The sequence below is a fragment of the Astyanax mexicanus genome, chromosome 20, assembly GCF_023375975.1.
Source record: "Astyanax mexicanus isolate ESR-SI-001 chromosome 20, AstMex3_surface, whole genome shotgun sequence".
NCBI lineage: Eukaryota > Metazoa > Chordata > Actinopteri > Characiformes > Acestrorhamphidae > Astyanax > Astyanax mexicanus.
Window position 1 is genome coordinate 27518284 of NC_064427.1, and position 19665 is coordinate 27537948.

Genomic DNA, 19665 nt, shown 5'->3' on the forward strand with positions numbered 1-19665 from the left:
TGCAAATGAGAAGCGTAGGCATGAAGAAAATTTTTGTAAACTCTATAAATTATATACATATATTTGCAGAAAATGAGAAATGACTGAAATAACAAAAAAGCACAGAGCTTTTAGACCTCAAATAATGCAAAGAAAACAAGTTCGTATTCATAAAGTTTTAAGAGTTCAGAAATCAATATTTGGTGGAATAACCCTGGTTTTAATCAATTTTTATGCATCTTGGCAAGTTAACCTATCGTACAATAAATGAACATGACCTTAATAATTTTTGATCATCGTGATATTGCCCACTGTGTTTATTTGTATGTTTGTTCACATATATAACAGTGAACTGTATTTTAGCCCGTCATGCTATAATAACTATGACTCCATACACACCGTGTGGTATAAAGCAGGTGAGAAAGAAATAAGTTTATAATTCCCAAATTAATTATAATAAATGATTAATTAAAAATTTTAAATTAATCAAAAAGTGTATAATTGCCTTTTTATGCTATTCTGTTACCATTATGTTAGTGGCATTTAATAGTCTTAAAATTAAAAAAATGTTGTGTATCGCTATATTTTCGGGGACAATATATCGTCCACAAAAAAAAAAAGAGGAGTAAAATACGGTAGTTTCCCGGCCAAAACAGGAGACTTGACAGGGTATGGGTCAGACAGGTGGGCAGTCAGTAAATTGGGAGGAAGGCAGAAAGATGGAATTAGCTTTGACTGGATTTGTGTAAAACAAAGAATATAAAACAGTATCAGAGTGAGGCTAATGATTCCGGCAGATCTAAATAAAACAGCCTAACTAAAGGCAGAGAGCTAGAAGGTAACAAGGTAACATAGACATAGAGGCTTCCTGAAACACCTGCATCCACCCACTCTACTACTCTAGTGCTATTAGACAACTACAAGTTAGGGGTGTTCCAAAACTTTTGACCAGTAGTGTTTGTCCGGTTAAAGGAAGGTTCTAGCATTAGAATAATTGCAAGGGACTTGAGTTGTTGTGTTTTGTCTCTGTACTGCATCCATTATCCACTGAATCCAGTCGCTGTCTGATCTGCTGCTGTGACCTAGAACGTGTGTAGACTATTAGACTTGGCTGCAGTGAAAGGGCATCCCAGGCCAGCTATGACAGAATATAAAGGAGGGTGACAAACGCACACTAATACACACATACACAACAAAGCCTCATGCATGTGTGTGTTTGTGTATTTGTGTGTGAAATTGCACAAGCATGTATGTTCTGAGGCAAATGATTGGATTGGTGACAGTTGAGACAAGAGCCGTAATTACCATCAGAAAAACATCACATTAGAATGACAATCTGTCTTCCTGATAACAATGATAGAGAGCGAGGCTCTCCCATTGTGCCTTAGGTAATCTACCAAATTACAGCCTGCAAACGCCAACTCTGCCGCATACATGGCCAAACCACATGTGATTTAAAGAGCCTCTCTCTCTCTCTCTCTCTCTCGCGCGCGCGCTGTGTCATCAGCGATATGTTGGACCACGCTCGAGCTGTACATTTGTCTGGGGTTATTTATCTCATTTATAACCTCATGGGCCCATTTGTGCCCTGCATTTTCCAGAATTGCGTTATTACATCAATTTTATTTAATTTTTTTTATTTAGCGCAGAACATATATTGCGGCAATGTTATCATTACATAAAAACATTTATGATGGACCTCTTTCTCCCACACTAACTCTCTTTCTCTCTCTCTCTGTGGAGAGCAAAATAATTGCTGAATATTAGTTATATTGCATTATATCATCAACTATCAGCTGTATGTTTTTTTATGCTCTTAAGCAGCATGGAAAATCAGTGGTGGCTCTGGTCCTGCATTGCCTAGTTTTATGAATCAGGAGTATTTCAACAAGTGTGACTTGTTTCCAAATCTGAAATGATTAAACAGCTCAGAACATTAATATTAACTTGGCTTATAACAAGTGCTGGATAATAGTATCAGTATCAGTTCAGTATCAGTATACAGTTCTGGAAAAAAATAAGGGACCTAAGATTTTCTTTGATTTTAACAAATTGAAAACCTCTGGAATATAATCAAGAGAAAGATGGATGATCACAAGCCATCAAACCAAGCTGAACTGCTTGAACTTTTGCACCAGGAGTGGCATAAAGTTAATCCAAAAGCAGTGTGTAAGACTGGTGGAGAAGGACATGCCAAGATGCATTAAACTGTGATTCAAACCAGGGTTTTTCCACCCAATATTGATTTCTCTTAAAACTTTATGAATATGAACTTGTTTTCTTTGCATTATTTAAGGTCTGAAAGCTCTGCATCTTTTTTTTACAATGGTGTCTGTAGTTTGTAGAATAAAACCACAATGTTCATTTTACTCAAATATATACCTATAAATATCAAAATCTGATAAACTGATCCATAAAAAATGAAGTGGTCTCTTTATTTTTTTTAAAGAAAATAATTTTAAAGCTGTAAATTACCTTTAAGATAAAATATTAAAAATAGTATATGTGCATTAATACACAATGAAATGTATCAAATGTTTAAATTACTTTTTTGTGTTTTTTTTTTCTTCATTTACATATTTAAACCGTGCTTTTCCTCAGGACAACTTCATGCTGAACTTTTTTTTTAATGCTTGTTTTTTTATTATTTTTATTTATTTATTTATTTTCTTTCTTTTTATGCTAAGAATGCTAAGATGTTTTCTCCTTCTCTTGAGATTTTTGCATGCCGGTGACGATATACAGCAGTGTGTTTTGTTTCCTGTTTACACTAAGACATAAAAATCAACTTAACATTTGATAAGCGTAATTTGACCGGATGTGCTCAGACCTTTCCGTTCGACTGCAGTTAAATCTCTAAACGTAACCAAGCTGAAGATAATAACGGCTCATTACAGAGTCAGTAGGCATATTAAATGGCAGTTAGAGGTGATGCTTGTCTGCTGTTTAGTTGTTATTGGTAATTTCTTGCGTTATCTTTAATAAGAGAGCTGAGGAAGATGCCTGAGCTCCGGTAGTGATCAGGTTCTGAGTGAGATCTGGGTGTTTGAACACTTGACTGTGATTAAATGCAGATTAAAGCTGTGCTGATTGCTGTTTGTTGAGCTGACTTGTTTTAGCTCAGTGTCTCTGTGTTTTACACACAGTGGGCATGTCCTCATCAGTTAAGTCTGAGTCAGTACTTATTCACAGTTTTACTGGAGGCTGTTTGCCCAAAGTTCCAGAGCGGAAGCGCTGAGAGAATGACCACACTGCAGCTTTTCTGTCCTCCTTCTGACCCTGTCCAGACTGTGGCATCTGGTGGAGCTGTTCTCAGAGACAGCTGCTTGTGTTTTAATAAGAATCTATATGTGTGTGCTGTGAGCTGGAATGCTCACATCCCTGTGCTTGCCACATACTGAGAGGACTGAGATAGGGGACAAAAGGACAGCAGAGTTTTGATAGAAACAATGTACCAATGTGATCTTCCTTACTTTCACTGTATAATGACAAGTGTTGCACTTGTTTGATTCACTTTTTATGCATTCTTCATGCTATATTACCCACTAGCTGTCATATGCCACATGTGCAAAAAACTGTCTGCTCTCAGAATTCCAGTTTTTAAAGGAAAACAGAAAAATATTTACTTTTAACGGAAGTCATTCCATTGGTTCGCTTATCATAACATTTTGACACAATGTAAAGAATGATGACTGAATTACACTATATATATATATGTGTGTGTGTGTGTGTGTGTGTGTGTATATATATATATATATATATATATATATATATATATATATATATATATATTAGAAAAACGTTTTGTGAACTGATGAGATCAAAATAAAATGAAAAGCATTATGTATGGAGAAAGGAAAACATTGCATTCCAGCTTAAGAACCTTATCCTATCTGTGAAACATGGTGATGGCAGTAAGTTTAAAGATTTGGGACTGTTTTGCTGTGTCTGGTCGAGGACAGCTTGCCTTCAGTAAAGAAACAATAAATTCTCAATTATATCAGATAATTCTAAAGAGAAATGTAATGACATCTGTCAATAAACTGAATCTTAAGAGAGGGTGGGTCATGCAGCAAGACAATGACTCTAAGAAAACAAATTGTTCTACAAAAAAATGGGTAAAGAAGAATAAAGTTAATATTTTGAAATGGCCAAAATATAAGCAAGTCTCCCAGTAGTTTTGCTGTTGAAGTGTATATGTAATACATTATATTATATGTGTTCAAACAGCTACTCAAAAACTGCCTTTTACTAGTGTCCACACAGTATCAGTCTCAAAACACCTACAGTCTGAGTATTGACTATATATTAGGGGTGTAACGATGCACTCTGCTCCTGATTTAATTTGATACATTTGAATCAGTTTGATTTTTTGGAGCAAATTTTTAATTATAAAAAAAGCGTTTTTTGTATATAAACAATATAAAATGTAATGCTTCTGTATGAATATTTGTATAAATGTAAGTTATTATTTTATAAGTACTGTTTAAAACCTAAAAACGATATTGTACTGTACAATACTACCACTTAGATTTAGATTTCCTATATACTTTAAAACGTTGTTCGTTGTTTGGTCTAACAGTGGTACGTGTACTATTGGTGGTATGCAAAGCATCCCATGGTGGTACGCCAGATGAACTTGCGCACTCCAGATTCTCATAACAGTACTAGAATTATTCATATCAGTTTCATAGGCCCTATAATAGAACCATGTGGAACTCCACAATTCAGTCAATTCCCAGGAGTTTCAGTAGCTGAATAATTAAGCTAGGTTTTAATTAGGGCTGCAAGATATATCGTTTAAGCATAGTCATCGTGATGTGCGCATGCGTAATAGTCACATTGCAGGATCTACGATGTCTCCTAATGCAATTAAATGAAACACGTCATGTTGCAATATTTTGATTCTTGACAGTAGATGCACAGCGCTGTCTCTGTATCTGTGTAAGTGACTTGCAGCAGCTGCCTGAGAAGCACGAGGGAGGGCACATGAGTGAGTTGTGTAATATCGTGATTGTTTAATATCGTGATATATATCGTTGAGAAAAAGAACATTTGCAATGTAATTTTTTTCCAATATTGTGCAGCCCTAGTTTCAATGGGAGGTCTGGTGAATAATGTAGATTACTATCAGCTGTTCATTGCAGCCATAATCACATGCTTACCTGGCATTTTTTTCCCCCAACTAAAACCTGTGCTATGCTTGTATCTCCATTTCCCCCTCACTGTTAGCATATGCTAATGCAATTTGACCAGCATAGGGAGGTGGGGGCTAATCCCCCATCAGGCTGCGGGAGTGTGTAGGTGTAAGAGGAGCACTGATGGTGCGGTTACTCACTGTCCTCGTGCTTTTTGGCCCCATTCTTCACACTGCAGGCGGAGTCATCCTGTAGCCTAGCGAAAGCAGCCTCACGAGGACAAAGAACAGGTGCTAGTCCCATCCAATTACAGCAATTTATTACCCTGTTCCCCTTTTGTAGGTTGATCAAATAACTCATCTCTGTAAATGTTGCACTCTTTCTGCTGCTGTAAAAAACCCTTGTGAATGTGTGATGAGATGAATTATGGGTAAATTGGCCCATATGGTCATGCAGCAATGACAAAACTCGCAGACGCAGCACTTCTTCACTGAGTAATTGAAGCCGCTGCATATGCGTCTACTTTGGTTTGAGAAATCTATATATACAAAATATGTATAGATATTTTAGCATGTTTGGCAGGTATGAGGATTTTCTTTGATTTGTTCCTGCTGATATTTGCTGGGCAGGAAATGTCTGAGGATATTTACAGTGGAAGTTTTGAAGGACTGTGGATGAAGGACATGTTTGGGACCTTTGGTTCAGCTCTACACACACAGCCAGCTGTTCCCAGTCATTCGTCTGAGAGACATGCAGTGACTTTGTCCTCTAGAGAGCATTTTAAATCTATGTTACACTCACACTGCAGCCATGGATGATGGATGCACACGCTTGATGGATGTCATAATTTATTTATTAGAGCTTTTTTAGCTTGTGGATAAATCCACTAAGTGTATTAAGGCAACATATCAATTATACTTTTAATATTTCATACAATTTTAGCTTAATATCTGAGGGTAGCACATAGAGATGTACAGTATATGAATAAATGTCCCTGTTGTATTGGGGGTGGGGGGGGCATATAGAGGATGTCAACCGTACGATGAACACTGACCCATGTGTACATTTCATTAATAAATTTAGTTGAATAAATTAGTCTCTTTACTCTGTATGGTAAATTATTTACATAGTGTTTTTAAGGACCTCTCACTACTGACTAAACACTACTGAGTAAATAATGTTTACAGTGAAAATGTCTTTGACAATATCATGATACCCTGTTTTACCCTATTGCCCATCTCTAATAGCAGTATAATCAGTGGCCTTATTTACATGCAAGAATTTTCTCCAGTCGATTGATTCCGATTCTAAATTAAAACTGAGGTGTTTATATGTACAATTAATGATATTATCACACTAGTGGGGAAAGTCAAAGTGCTTATTGACAAGTTTGTTCACTTGGCGGCCGTCTTTGCAGCACCGCAGTAGCCAGAACAAGCCTTATTAAAGCCAAACGCTACAAACTATTCATTAGCATCCTTAAAACCTTGAAAAGTTTGGAGTATTTTGGTCTCACCCCATACATCTGGTCTTGTGTTACTGTAAATTACTGCCTGGTGACATTGCAAAGACGGCTACTAAGTGACCAAACTTTGTTATAAGTACTTTTGTCTCAGCTCTCTTCAGGCGTTGGGTGTCAGAAATCACTGTGATTTTATGTCTGAGCTAAAAAGAGTATTTATATTGTGTAGAAGCTAATATAACTAGAGCTTTTCAGCCCAAATATGTGCTTGATCAATATTTCTATTTCTGATTCTGAATTTGTGATTTAAGGATTACAGCAGCTCTGTGTGACTAGGCTTGTTGTAAAGATTTCTTGGCCACAGGAAACTGCAGTTCCATGTTCAGCGGCTAGATGTAACTATAGAACTAAGCCAGCCAGGTCAGCCAGCCTGGCCAGTCAAGTGTTTGACTTAAACTCATATATTTGTAGAATGTGTAAGACTAACATGTCTTAGAGAGGGGAAAAAAACATCTTTAACCAGATACCCCTCTTATAAGTACATCTTTCAGCTCATATAGCGAGTAGCTACTAGCACAGCAACACAGCAGAGCTAGCTAACAAAAACACCACTATCCACACAAATCAGCAAATGTTTCAGAGCACATTTAACCACCAATGAAACTACAGCATCAACATTCATAAAGCTGCAGGATCAGTATTATCAGCAACAATCCCATCCCCCTAATATTGGCTGATATTATCAGCAGCTGCTACGTTGGTCAGCCCTAGTTTGTAACCTCATTGTTCCGAGAGAAGCAATAAAGTCCAGCTTTATCTTTCAGGACGGAACAGTGTTGATCTAGAAGAAGATTCTGCCATATTAGAAGACTGTATGTGTTTGTGTTTGTGGCTACAGACTCAAGAGAGGTACCTTTACTGAGTGGGATAATGTTGGCCAGAGTGAGATAGTGAGAGCTAAATGACTGGGCAGTTTTTCATGACGCAGACGGCCTCCCACACAGCAGCCCACATGGGTACCAACCCATCATCTTCACCATCCTTCAAGTAGCTTGGTCCAGTTTTTCCTGCAGATTTATTGTTGTCAGGGCGATATTTACCAGAATAGAAGAGAGTTCACTGGTTGAGATGTGAATGAGAGCTTGTAATGCTCAGTAAGGCAGTAGTATTAAAGTCAGTTCTGCCTTTTAATAAAGAGAGACACTGGCTTATCAATACACGCACAAGAACATTGTTCCCTTGAGCCATACATTTATTATGTAGTAGTTATTCATTCTAATGCAGAAAACTGTTGTGAACTGTTTAGTTTAACATGTCTTCTGAAATCCCACGGGGTTCTTCACTGGGGCCTATTAAATTCATATATTTTTTATATACAGCTCTGGAAAAAATTAAGTGGTCACTTCAGTTTCTGAATCACTCTGATTCTCCGATTTTGCTATTTATAGGTATATATTTGAGTTAAAAGAATATTTTTGTTTTATTCTATAAACTAAAGATAACATTTCTCACAACTTCCAAATAAATATATTGTCATTTAGAGCATTTATTTGCAGAAAATGAGAAATGGCTGAAATAACGAAAAAGATGCAGAGCAAAGAAAACAAGTTCGTATTCATAAAGTTTTAAGAGATCAGAAAACAATATTTGGTGGAATAACCCTGGGTTTTAATCACAGTTTTCATGCATCTTGGCATGTTCTCCTCCACCAGTCTTACACACTGCTTTTGGATAACTTTATGCCTTTACTCCTGGTGCAGAAATTCAAGCAGTTCAGCTTGGTTTGATGGCTCGTGATCATCCATCTTTCTCTTGATTATATTCCAGAAGTTTTCAGTTTGGTAAAATCAAATAAATTCATTATTTTAAGTGGTATCTTTTTTTTTTAAGTTGTGTTTAGTTGTGTTTAGTGTTTAGTTTAGTTGTGAGAGCTGTGTATATATATTTGTCATTTTGTCCCCCTTTTTTCTTCCCAATTTACAAGGACAACTTCCCAACCACTCATGAGCACTCCCCCTATCAGTAGTGATGCCTCAACACTAGGAGGGTGACGACTAGCACATGCCTCCTCCGATACATGTGAAGTCAGCCACTGCCATCTTTTTGTTTATAATTAAAAATAAAGTAAATAAAGATAGGACAAATAAGAGAAACTGGAAACTCTGTCAGATTTTGTCAGAGATGCAAATTTAAATATGATTGTGATCCATCAGCTGCCATTTTTTATGGTTTCAATGTAGTTTTTATTAAAAATACAGGTTTTATGTTACTTGATCAATTGTTTGTCTTTTTTTTGTTTACAGTTTACAGTTTTTAGTTTAAATTTCAGTCTTTGCCCGTGCTTTATTCATACACATTACTCTACACCACTGCATACTTGGCGGCTCTCCGCACACTCACTCCTCTGTGTTTCTATCAAAGCGTACCTGATGGCACCGGCTATCACTGTTTTTGTGTAAAATCCACAGCAAATCATATTCTGTAGTCCTGTAGAATCTCTCGAGGCAAAACAAACGGGTCTCGCTGGGCTGAATTTGGCCAAGTAAAAGATAATCAGCAGTATTTGAGAACATTTGGTGCTCAGATTTTGGGCTCAGTTTTGTGTCCATGCTTCATGCTTTTGTTGCTATGCCCAGCACTGCAGCCTGACAGGAGGGCATGAGCAAAACACCTGCCAGCATGCTCACCAAGTGGAGAATCATCTGAACACACAGTACTCAGTCAAAGATTAAACTGGATGGGGAAAAATGCAGATAATCTTATGCTGGATCCTCTATACTTGTTAAAACCTGTAAATTAGCCCTTAGTAGGGATGGGCAATATGCCCCTAAAATAATATGATATTTCATGGTATTTTCACGATAACGATACTCTTGATGATATTACAAAACACTGAATTAAAAAAATGATTTCAAGAATACACTACTGTACAAAATGAAAATTAAATTATATTATTGCATATGATATGATATATGGCACACCCCCTAACTGAGATATTACAAAATACAAGAATTTTATAGACTAAAAGTCAATGATCTAGAATATCATGATACTAATAAAGCACTCCTAATATCTCCATATATCCCGGATTAGAGTAAAATAAATGATACTGGACAGATATAATCTGTCTCTAGTAGATATATAATAGGAAATGAGGACAGTGTCAATTTTTCTTTTGATTAAAAACAGTAAAAAAAAGTAGTACCCTTATATCATAATTAGGGGTGGGTGATATGGCACAATATTTCAGGGTATAATATCGTTCACGATATTAAAAATGTTGGCGATATTATTGCGTACGATACGATATGGCACCCCTAGCCCTTAGCCTTTGCAATTTAATACTAAAGTTCTAAAAACACTTTGCACTTTGTACTGTTTTTTTAAATCAGCCCAGTACAAGGCAACCAATCAGAAAGGAGAGGTCACTTACACGTACCAGTATCAAAGGCACCGTAACAAAAGAGCCTGTTTAAGCCTGTGTAAATTTAGAGGATCTAGAGAGTTTGGTACATGTCCATGAACAAATCAATTACAACTGTTTTTGGTACAAAAGGAACTCTTAAAATAGTCAAATCCTTGATGCTTTATTTTTAAACAAAATGATTTATCTTCGATCAGTAAAACTGAGAGCTTTGATTCACCCAACAAAAAAAAAAAAAGAGAGCGTGCGTCCATCTGGAGCATCTCGAGTTTGGTCAGGATGCTCACAGCACATGATTAAACATTTAGTAAATGGTTAGAGGGCTCCCAATGCCTATTGCTTCCTTCTGCTGTAAGAGTGCTACGAGCAAAGATTGGGATGAAACTGAACAAATAATGTATTTTACAGGATTGATTTGAGAAATACAAAGATTTACCACTAAGCTTATTGCACAATAATACACTTGGCTTATTATTCCGTTAATAATGCAATTTTTTATCATTTGGTAGCCATTAGGTTTAATGTATCTTGTGGCATCTATTTTAAGACCTATGAGATTCATATTAAATATGACAGTAATGTTCCTATAAGAGTGAAAGAGTTTAGGATTGCATGCACCCAGGATCTGCGGGGTTTACAGCATCTTATGCAAATTGGTGAAGTGGTATTTTTTGCTCCTAGACTCCCCTACAGTCTGGGATACTAGAGTTAGACCAAGGAGGTGAAATGGGGCAAATTGAAGGCAGTACAAGATAGCTTGGATGTCACTCCAGCACGCTTTGTGACAGTGCCCAGAATGCAGTTCTGCTTCAATTATAGCTTGAAGAATCTGTTTTTGAGTCTTGCATAAACTATATTTCAGATCTAATTTGCCCTTTTACCAGTACCAATAAAGAACATACTTTTCACATGCATTTCTGGACAAGCTGAGAGATACAAAACAGTCATTGAAAGTGACAGAAGCATGTGGACCGAGGATTTTGCACTAATATGACCAGTGAAATCAGTAACACTTTAATTATGAAATGTGTTACTCTAATCTTACCATTTTTTTAGTAACGAGTAATATAATGCATTACTATTTCCAATCCGGTAAGCAGATTAAAGTTACTAATCCAAGTAACTGTGCCTTACTTTTGTCACTTTTCTTTATAAAAATATATTGTAGCTTCTGTTGTAACTCTGGGCGAGTTGAAAGGATGTACGAGAAAGACGTTTACAGTTGTTGGGAAATAAAGGGGTTAATGCTGAGAAACGTAACGTATTCTGGGAATTGTAGTGTGGGCGTGTAGTTGCTTAGGTTCTGCAGCAGCGCTTTAAGTTCTCTTTCTCACAAAATTTTGTTGTTTTAGCATGGCCACAAAGCAGGCTACAATAAAATGTTGGCGGCAGCTGCTGAAAGTACCTAATAAAGTAACTTAAAAGTAAGTTAGTTACTAATAAAATCTTATCTCATCCATAAATTAAATTACCCACAAAGTCACTTTTAAAGGAATAGTCAGTAATGAGAGTACTTTTTCAAAATAACTATGCCATCAATGACTAATGACTCATTGCACAATTCTTTTCACATAATGCTGTAAACAAGTATCCAGTATGAAACTGCATTCATGAAGGCATTATTTCTCGAAACTCTATTGCTCTGTCATGTGTAAAGAAATTCCAGAGGGGAAAAAGTAACCTATCCTCTACTTGACTATTGGAGAGCAGAGCATCAATTTGTACTGTATGTAAATAAATATATAAATAAATGGTGCTCTAAGAGTTCAGCATTCTCATATATACTTTAAATACCTTTATGCTTCATCACAGGCTGGGTTCCAAAAGTAGCAAAAAGAGATGAGCCATGTCTTTGCTGTAGCAATATCATTAACTTTGTAAGATAAAATTAATGTTGGGAGTGTGCCGAGCTGAGAGAATGAGAGCAAACGAGAGCAAGAGGGAGGAAGGGAAATAGAGAAATGGGTAACTCATCCTTTTTTTTCCCCTGTGTTTTTCAGCGATGGGGACGAGTTGAAGAAATCACTATCTGAACTTGCGGACAACAAGAAGGACAATGCCCACACGAAAAGCATCAGCAGGATCAGCAGTGGCAGCAACCCGTTCCTGGACATCGCCCATGACCCCAATGCTGCTGTTTATAAAACAGGCTTTCTGGCCCGCAAGATTCACGCTGATATGGATGGGAAGAAAAGTAAGACTATTTATTGAAGTTCTATTGAAGTTCTGGTTCTTAATCACATCTGTGCATGTCCACCAGTCTTACACACTGCTTTTGGATAACTTTATGACAGTCCTGGTGCAAAAAATCAAGCAGTTTAGTTTGGTTTGATGGCTTGTGATCATCCATCTTCCTCTTGATTATATTCTAGAGGTTTTCAATTTGGTAAAATAAAAAAAACTCATAATTTTTAAGTGGTCTCTTATTTTTTTTTTCCAGTGCTGTATTTCTTAGTTTTGGTTGACACAATATAATACTGATATGAATATTGATATGAACAGTATAAAAAACACTTTTAACGATACACAATATTTTAATGCAATCTTTTGCATCAGAAATGGTTTTTGCTGCACATCATCCGATTTAAACAGGATTTTTCTTACACACACTTTAATGAAATGAGCTGTTGGGTCAGTATTCTTTAACCATTTCTTTAACCTTGTAATCTATCAGAATAAACTATGAACCAGCCAATGAAAAAGTTTACAAGTCAGTGAAACACTAGCTTAGCTTAGCTTAATAGACATTAACATAGTAGTTACATATTTGTTAGTGGTCCAGTAGGCTAAGCACTGCCACTATGATTGGGAGGTCGCCGGTTGGAATCCTGATCATGCAGCTTGCCATCAGCTACCAGAGCCCTGAGAGAGCACAATTGGCCTTGCTCTTTCTCTGGGTGGGTAGATGGTGCTCTTTCCCCTCATCTCTCCAAAGGGTGATGTCGATCAGCACAAGGCGTCTGTGAGCTGATGTATCAGAACCGAGTCGCTGCGCTTTCCTCAGAGTGCGCTGGGATGTGATGCTACTTGGCAATGCTACATCAGCAGCAAGAGGTGGTGGCTGACCTCTCATGTCGGAGGAGGCATGTGCTAGAGTAGCAGCTGAACAATTGGCCTAGCTAAATTGGGAGAGAATGGAAAAAATGAGAAATAAAAATAAATAAATAAATTAGTAAATATTTGAGTTAATTGGAATTATTTTTGTATACAGATTTTGTAGTAAAGTATTAGTCTTCTTTTGTGTCCATTACTCAGAAAACATCATTCTTATATTTTACATCTTGGATTAACCTGGAATAAACATAAATCAGGTTTAAAAAGCGGTAAAGCATTGATGATGGATTTGATATGCTACAATAAAATACAATAAAATGGCCATATTGCTTAGCGCAACTCTGAGTCACATTTATGATGGTCTGTTTTCCGATGTAGTTCTGTTAGTTCAGATGCATTACAGTTAGTAAATTTGTGTTTAAATGCACATTATAGTCTTATATATCCATATAAACAACTCAAGTTCTATATAATTGCATCTATCCTGTTAATTGCCTTTTTTCTCGCATATAAACAGCTTTCCTCCAAGTAAATTCAGAAAAGTGGAGCTGTGATTTACTAGACACAGATATGTGCTGAAGAAAAGGTCATTAAAATAATTGCTGCGTAATGTGTGCTGGCACCAAGTCCAGGTTGAATGCAGCACCGCTAGCAACCAGACAGGAATGGATGGGATTTGGCTTTTAGAGCCTCGTATTTCACGTCCACTTATCTCCCCCGTCTAATGAGTTTCGGTGCGCCAGAGGAGGAAAAAAAAAAAAAAGAAGTTGCTGACTTGTTAGTGGTCTGCTTATTTCCACGAAAAAGGCAGAAGATGAAAGCCCATCTCTGAAGTGTGGCCATGCCATTTGAGTACACAAAGGAAGTCATTTTCTTCTTCCTATATGATTTCATGACAATATATTGACTGATATGGTCTCAAATTGAATATGGTATCATAGGAAAGGTCACAGGGCCTTGAAAATGCTTTATTTGAAAATTCTAACAGGTTCTTTTATATATTTTTTTACCTCCACTTTCAAGTGGTTATTTAAATGAAAAAATACATTTACTGTTTTCTGTTTGCCTGAATATAAACGTTTGGCTAAGAAATGTTTGGGGTCTTAAGTTTGCGTCTTTTTATTATGTTTGCACCACATATATGAGTGGAAACATATAATCAAAATATAAGCTTATGTGCACAAGTTAGCAGCATACAAACTGGAATTTAGATGTTAGAACCCTTGCACAAGAAAATCTCAGCTGCGAGTGAGTGTGTTCACATGCACTCTATATTTACTCAGTCCAGTCATAATCTGCAGGTATCTGATTATTTAAATTTACATGTAAACAGCATACACCCAAATTCTTAGATCTAATTAAGTCCCTGAAATCTGATTAGGAAATCCATTAAAGAGGTTTAATACAATAAAGATGTTTATCTCAATACTCAAATTTCTCAGCACATATAAACATGCTTACTCTACTATATAGAGTATATAAATGCTATATAAATGCTTACGCTATTTATATAGTCATCCCTGAGATTTTTATACTCAGCAAATTAAGTTTGAAATCAGAAATCCTCATAACCAAACTGAGATAATTACAATCCAGTTAATCAGGCATTCTTTATTTCTTTATATCCTACATTAATTTTATCTCCCCTCAAACATACAAGTGTATACTATTATTTTAATTGACACCGCCAATATACATATAATTGCACTTTATATTCTTACTTTCATTCTTTTATTTACATTTAAATATATAAACTAAAAAAATGGCAGCTAAGGGCAAAACAAATGTGATTAATCGCAGTTAATCACAGAATTTTGTTGTAATTAATGGGATAAAAAAGTTTAATCGATTGACACCACTAACTTTAACCAGTATCAGTTATTCTAATTTATAGCATCTCTGATATTACTAAACAGCTTGATGTGGTTTGAGTCAATTGATGATTTAGGTTTTCTGTTCAGTTTGTTCAATGCTAAAAATCTGTGAAATCATTGAAGCAAGCTTGGCCTGAAAGAATGTCTTTACTGATCTGATCGACCACTTTTGGCACAGGAGGAAAACTGTGAGAATTTGATTTTTTAATATAACATTAACTTGGCAGAACCTAACGGTAGTATTTCACAGAAATAGGCCGGTCGTGCCCCATTGCAGGTCTCAAAAATGTGTAAGAGATCCTGAAACAGAATTCTTTCTTACTGAATATGTTTTCTAAAATAGTTTGCAACAGTTTCTCCACCGCCACACTTTTTCCACATACGAGTAAAGAGAGGTGGTGATTACTGAGACTGGGTTTTACTGAGGTTTGTGGCGCCAGCCCAGGTACAGGCTTGTCTACCAGTCTCAGACCATGCCTGTAATACTGACAGTGCCAGCGAGGTTAACGCCACCCCTGGGGCTCGTGGACCTTTATTATAGTAGAGTTAAAAACAGCAGGGCTTATCTGTTCCATCCCTGCGCTCCGGTCCGACCCGGACAGTCATATGATGCAAGTATGCAGGCCAGCGTCCGCACCAGAGCGTCTAACCAAGAGGAGACACGCTTCTCAGAACAGAGGAACCAGGAAAGACAAAGAGCTTCTGAAACGCAGAGCTGGAAGGCAAATGAGAGCAGAAGGGTTTGGACGACTCCCAGAGCTCCTATAGCAGGCCTGTAAAGTTGATGCATTGAGGCACTTACTGCAAGACAGATTAAGTATTATGCACAAAATAAAAAGGTGAAATGTGTTTGAATTTATTATTACATTACAGGGCTGCCACGTCTGCTTAGTTAAACTCAGTTACTATATTTAGAAATATATACAGCTCTGGAAAAAAAATAAGAGACCACGTCAGTTTCTGAATCAGTTTCTCTGATTTTGCTTTTTATAGGTTAAGAGTAAAATGAACATTGTTGTTTTTGTATTCTATAAACTACTGAGAACATTTCTCTCACATTACAAAAAAAATATAAAATATATAAATATTGTCATTTATAGCATTTATTTGCAGAAAATGAGAAATGGCTAAAATATCAAAAAGATGCAGAGCTTTCAGACCTTTAATAATGCAAAGAACACAAGTTCATGTTCATAAAAAAGTTAAGGAATCAATGTTTGGTGAAATAACCCTAGTTTTTAATCACAGTTTTATGTATCTTGGCATGTTCTCCTCCACCAGTCTTACACACTGCTTTTGGATAACAAAAATTCAAGTAGTTCAGCTTGGTTTGATGGCTTGTGATCATCCATCTTCCTCTTGATTTATATTTTAGAGGTTTTCAATTTGGTAAAATCAAAGGAACTCATCATTTGTATATGTTTTTTTCCCAGAGCTGTATATACACTTATTATTTGTCAAACTATACCTATCAAACTATACTGTATAATTAGCAGTGACGACCCTGCTAAGCTGCAGTTAGTAGTGCTAAACCAAAAACAACACAGATCCTTTTAATACCTTTAGTTTCGTACAGTGAAAACAATGAGTGACTCATGTGTCCCAATACTTTTGTCCATGTGCTGTATTCTCTTCAAGTTAAGAAATTCTTGTTACTTTTTGTTGTTTGCATCTGTTCTAATGTTCTATGTTTTAAATAATGTAAACCTCTTCACTGTACTTTACATATAATGTAAAAATTGCAGATTTGTAAATACCCTTTTCTTATCTGTTCTAGCTCCAAGAGGAAAAAGAGGCTGGAAGACATTTTATGCTGTTCTGAAGGGCATGATCCTCTATTTACAGAAGGTACAGTCCCCATTTCTGTTGTTATCTCATGTTCCAAACTGGCGTTACATTGGTTAGACTGGTAATGGTTTCTTTTTCCATTTTTTTTGTTGCTAAATTAGGAACAGGAAGTGGGCAGTGTCTCAATAATTATGAAACATTGGGTCATTTGCTGTGATTTTAGGTACCTATTCTCACATTCTTAAACTGATTTCGAATAGTTAGCAGGTTAGCATGATGAAACGGAGTACACTAACTATATGCAAATTGGAGAAGTTTTTTTTTTTTTTTAAATATATATTTAGACTTTTAGCCCTCAGCCCACATCTCTACCACAGCGTTAGCATCCCAAATATGGACTTCTATGGAACTTCTGCAGCGTTAGCTAGCTCCCTACCTATTTTCTTTGTCCTGCATCACTACTACAGTGTTAGCATGCTGACATGCATGGGGTTTATCCAGATCACTGCTGGTGTCATCCAATATGGCTATCATGGGAATTAAAGTGCCCAGCTAGCCAATGCTAACAACTGTGCTAAACTCTGTTGTTCAGTGTAAGCCTTCCATTCTGAACCGTGTTCATGTGGAAAAGCCACTGGAATGGAAAACAGGTCAGAGTTATTATATCAATATCGATATTGCTGTATTATAATGATGCCTGGCTCTATCGTTAATGATCTATGAATATGCTAGTGGACTCATTTGTTTTATTTATGTAATTGACCTTCTTTTCGTCTTTTTTTTATGTTGCCTTGACCTTCTCTATAAATGATTAATGTAGTCGACATTAAGGATTTTGATTGTGGTGGTGGTGCGTGGAGCTGATAATCAGTCACTCTGTGGAAGCCGGTGTCTCTGGTGTCACTCCTCGCGCAGTGCTGTGGAACCGCTGTTAAATATGGCCTCCGCAGCGCCGTCTACGTCATTCATTTTCATGCACATCAACATGTGGAACAGTCAACATGCTTCATGTTGAATTATTAATGTTTTCAGAATAGTAGACGTTGATGCTTGCTTTCCATTACAAATTTAATATGCTCATTAACATCTACAGAACAAGGCTCGGCTTTCGATGCAAGCAAAAAAAAAATAAAACTTTACAATAAACAGGGAGCAGTCAGTCACGTGTGAAAGATATGAACACGAGCGCAGGAACCATTAGTTGAAAATTGAACTGTTCCAGCAGCTGATGAGGTGAGATGAGGTTGTGTGGGGTTTTTTTTGCATTGATTGTTGAAGTATCTCTGTGTTTGAGGCGGTAGCCGTTTAATGGAATGCAGAAAGTGACATGCTTTGGAATAACGGCTGTTGCTGTGGTTAGGCTTTTTGCCAGCATATTCTTTGCCTGTTTGCCTGTTCCCTCTCTTCGTAAGGTCCACCGAGAGCATTTGTTTGGGATTAAGGACTAAAAACACTAGTAAATCATTTTTACAGTTTTACATTTGTATGCCTACAGCTTTTGTCTAAGGGGTTTAAGAAGGTTGTGTGTAAATTCTGACTGTCTCTGCTATATTATGGCTCATTCAAAAAGTTTACAACTGAATAGGTAAACTGAATAGGCAGATATATTTACAGCATATGCATTGATTTATGTTAGATTTCCAAATGCATTGGTTAACCATGCACTAGAAACAATGCACTGTAAACTTTTTAAAGTTTAAAAACAAGGTTTGCATGCTGTCGATTCAAGTTTCAAGTCCATGGTATTTAAGTTACCCAACACTTTTCACACAATTTCACACCAACACACTATAGACTATTTGGTCCAGTTAAAAGGAACTCTGGAACTCTGATTAGGTACAGTCTAATCTGATATATTAGCTAGATATCGATAATTACCACAGCTATGAACAAATGCTGTCTCTGCTCCGTGCTGTCTACACAAGCCATGTGTGCTGCATTCACTGCTCGCAGCCGCATGACTCTATTTAAAACAGGGGTGTCCAAACTACGGCCCGTGGGCCATTTGCGGCCCGTTTCCTTTTTGGAGCGGCCCGTGAGGTATTTTAGAAATAGAATGAAAGTTGGCCCGCTGTTAAGCAGGTTTTTATAATGTGAGATTCAAAGTTTGAACGCTAGGTGTCAGAAACGGGCCAAAGAGTCTAAAAGCGGAGAGGGTGCGCATTTCTAGCGCAGAAAAACAGGGCAAAAGAGTCTAAAAGCAGAGAGGGTGCGCAGTTTTAGCGCAGAAAAAAAGGGGCCAAACAGTCTAAAAGCAAAGAGGGTGCTCAGTTTTAGTGCAGAAAAAACGGGCCAAAGAGTCTAAAAGCGGAAAGGGTGCGCATTTCTAGCGCAGAAAAACAGGGCAAAAGAGTCTAAAAGCGGAGAGGGTGCGCAGTTTTAGCGCAGGAAAAAACGGGCCAAACAGTCTAAAAGCAGAGAGGGTGCTCAGTTTTAGTGCAGAAAAAACGGGCCAAAGAGTCTAAAAGCGGAGAGGGTGCGCAGTTTTAGCGCAGAAAAAAACGGACCAAAGAGTCTAAATGCGGAGAGGTGCGCAGTTTTAGCGCAGAAAAACGGACCAAAGAGTCTAAAAGCGGAGAGGTTGCGCAGTTTTAGCGCAGAAAAACGGACCAAAGAGTCTAAAAGCAGAGAGGGTGCTCAGTTTTAGCGCACAAAAAAACGGGCCAAAGAGTCTAAAAGCAGAGAGGGTGCGCAGTTGTAGCGCAGAAAAACGGGCCAAAGAGTCTAAAAGCTGAGAGTGTTCAGTTGAAGCGCAGAAAAACAGGCCAAAGAGTCTAAAAGTTGCCGGAGTTTATTATTAAGAGACATCATGAAATGAAACATCAATTTGAAAAATCTTAGTTTACACAACACTGTCAAAGATAGATAAAGATAGTAAGTCAAGTAAAATGATGTGTACCGTATTTTTCGGGCTATAAGGCGCACTTAAAATACTTATTTTTTCCC

The 19665-nt window shown here is 37.0% G+C and overlaps 1 protein-coding gene across 4 annotated transcripts in view; it reads left to right on the forward strand.

The window, feature by feature from the left end:
- The window catches only part of psd3l (pleckstrin and Sec7 domain containing 3, like), a 194619-nt gene that overhangs the window by 145188 nt on the left and 29766 nt on the right, over positions 1 to 19665 (forward strand). For all 4 annotated transcript variants that reach the window (XM_022681270.2, XM_022681271.2, XM_022681272.2 and 1 more), the window contains 2 exons: positions 12004 to 12197; positions 16709 to 16779. In XM_022681270.2, the coding sequence (XP_022536991.2) occupies positions 12004 to 12197; positions 16709 to 16779 (265 nt within the window). The remainder of the gene's footprint in view (positions 1 to 12003; positions 12198 to 16708; positions 16780 to 19665) is intronic.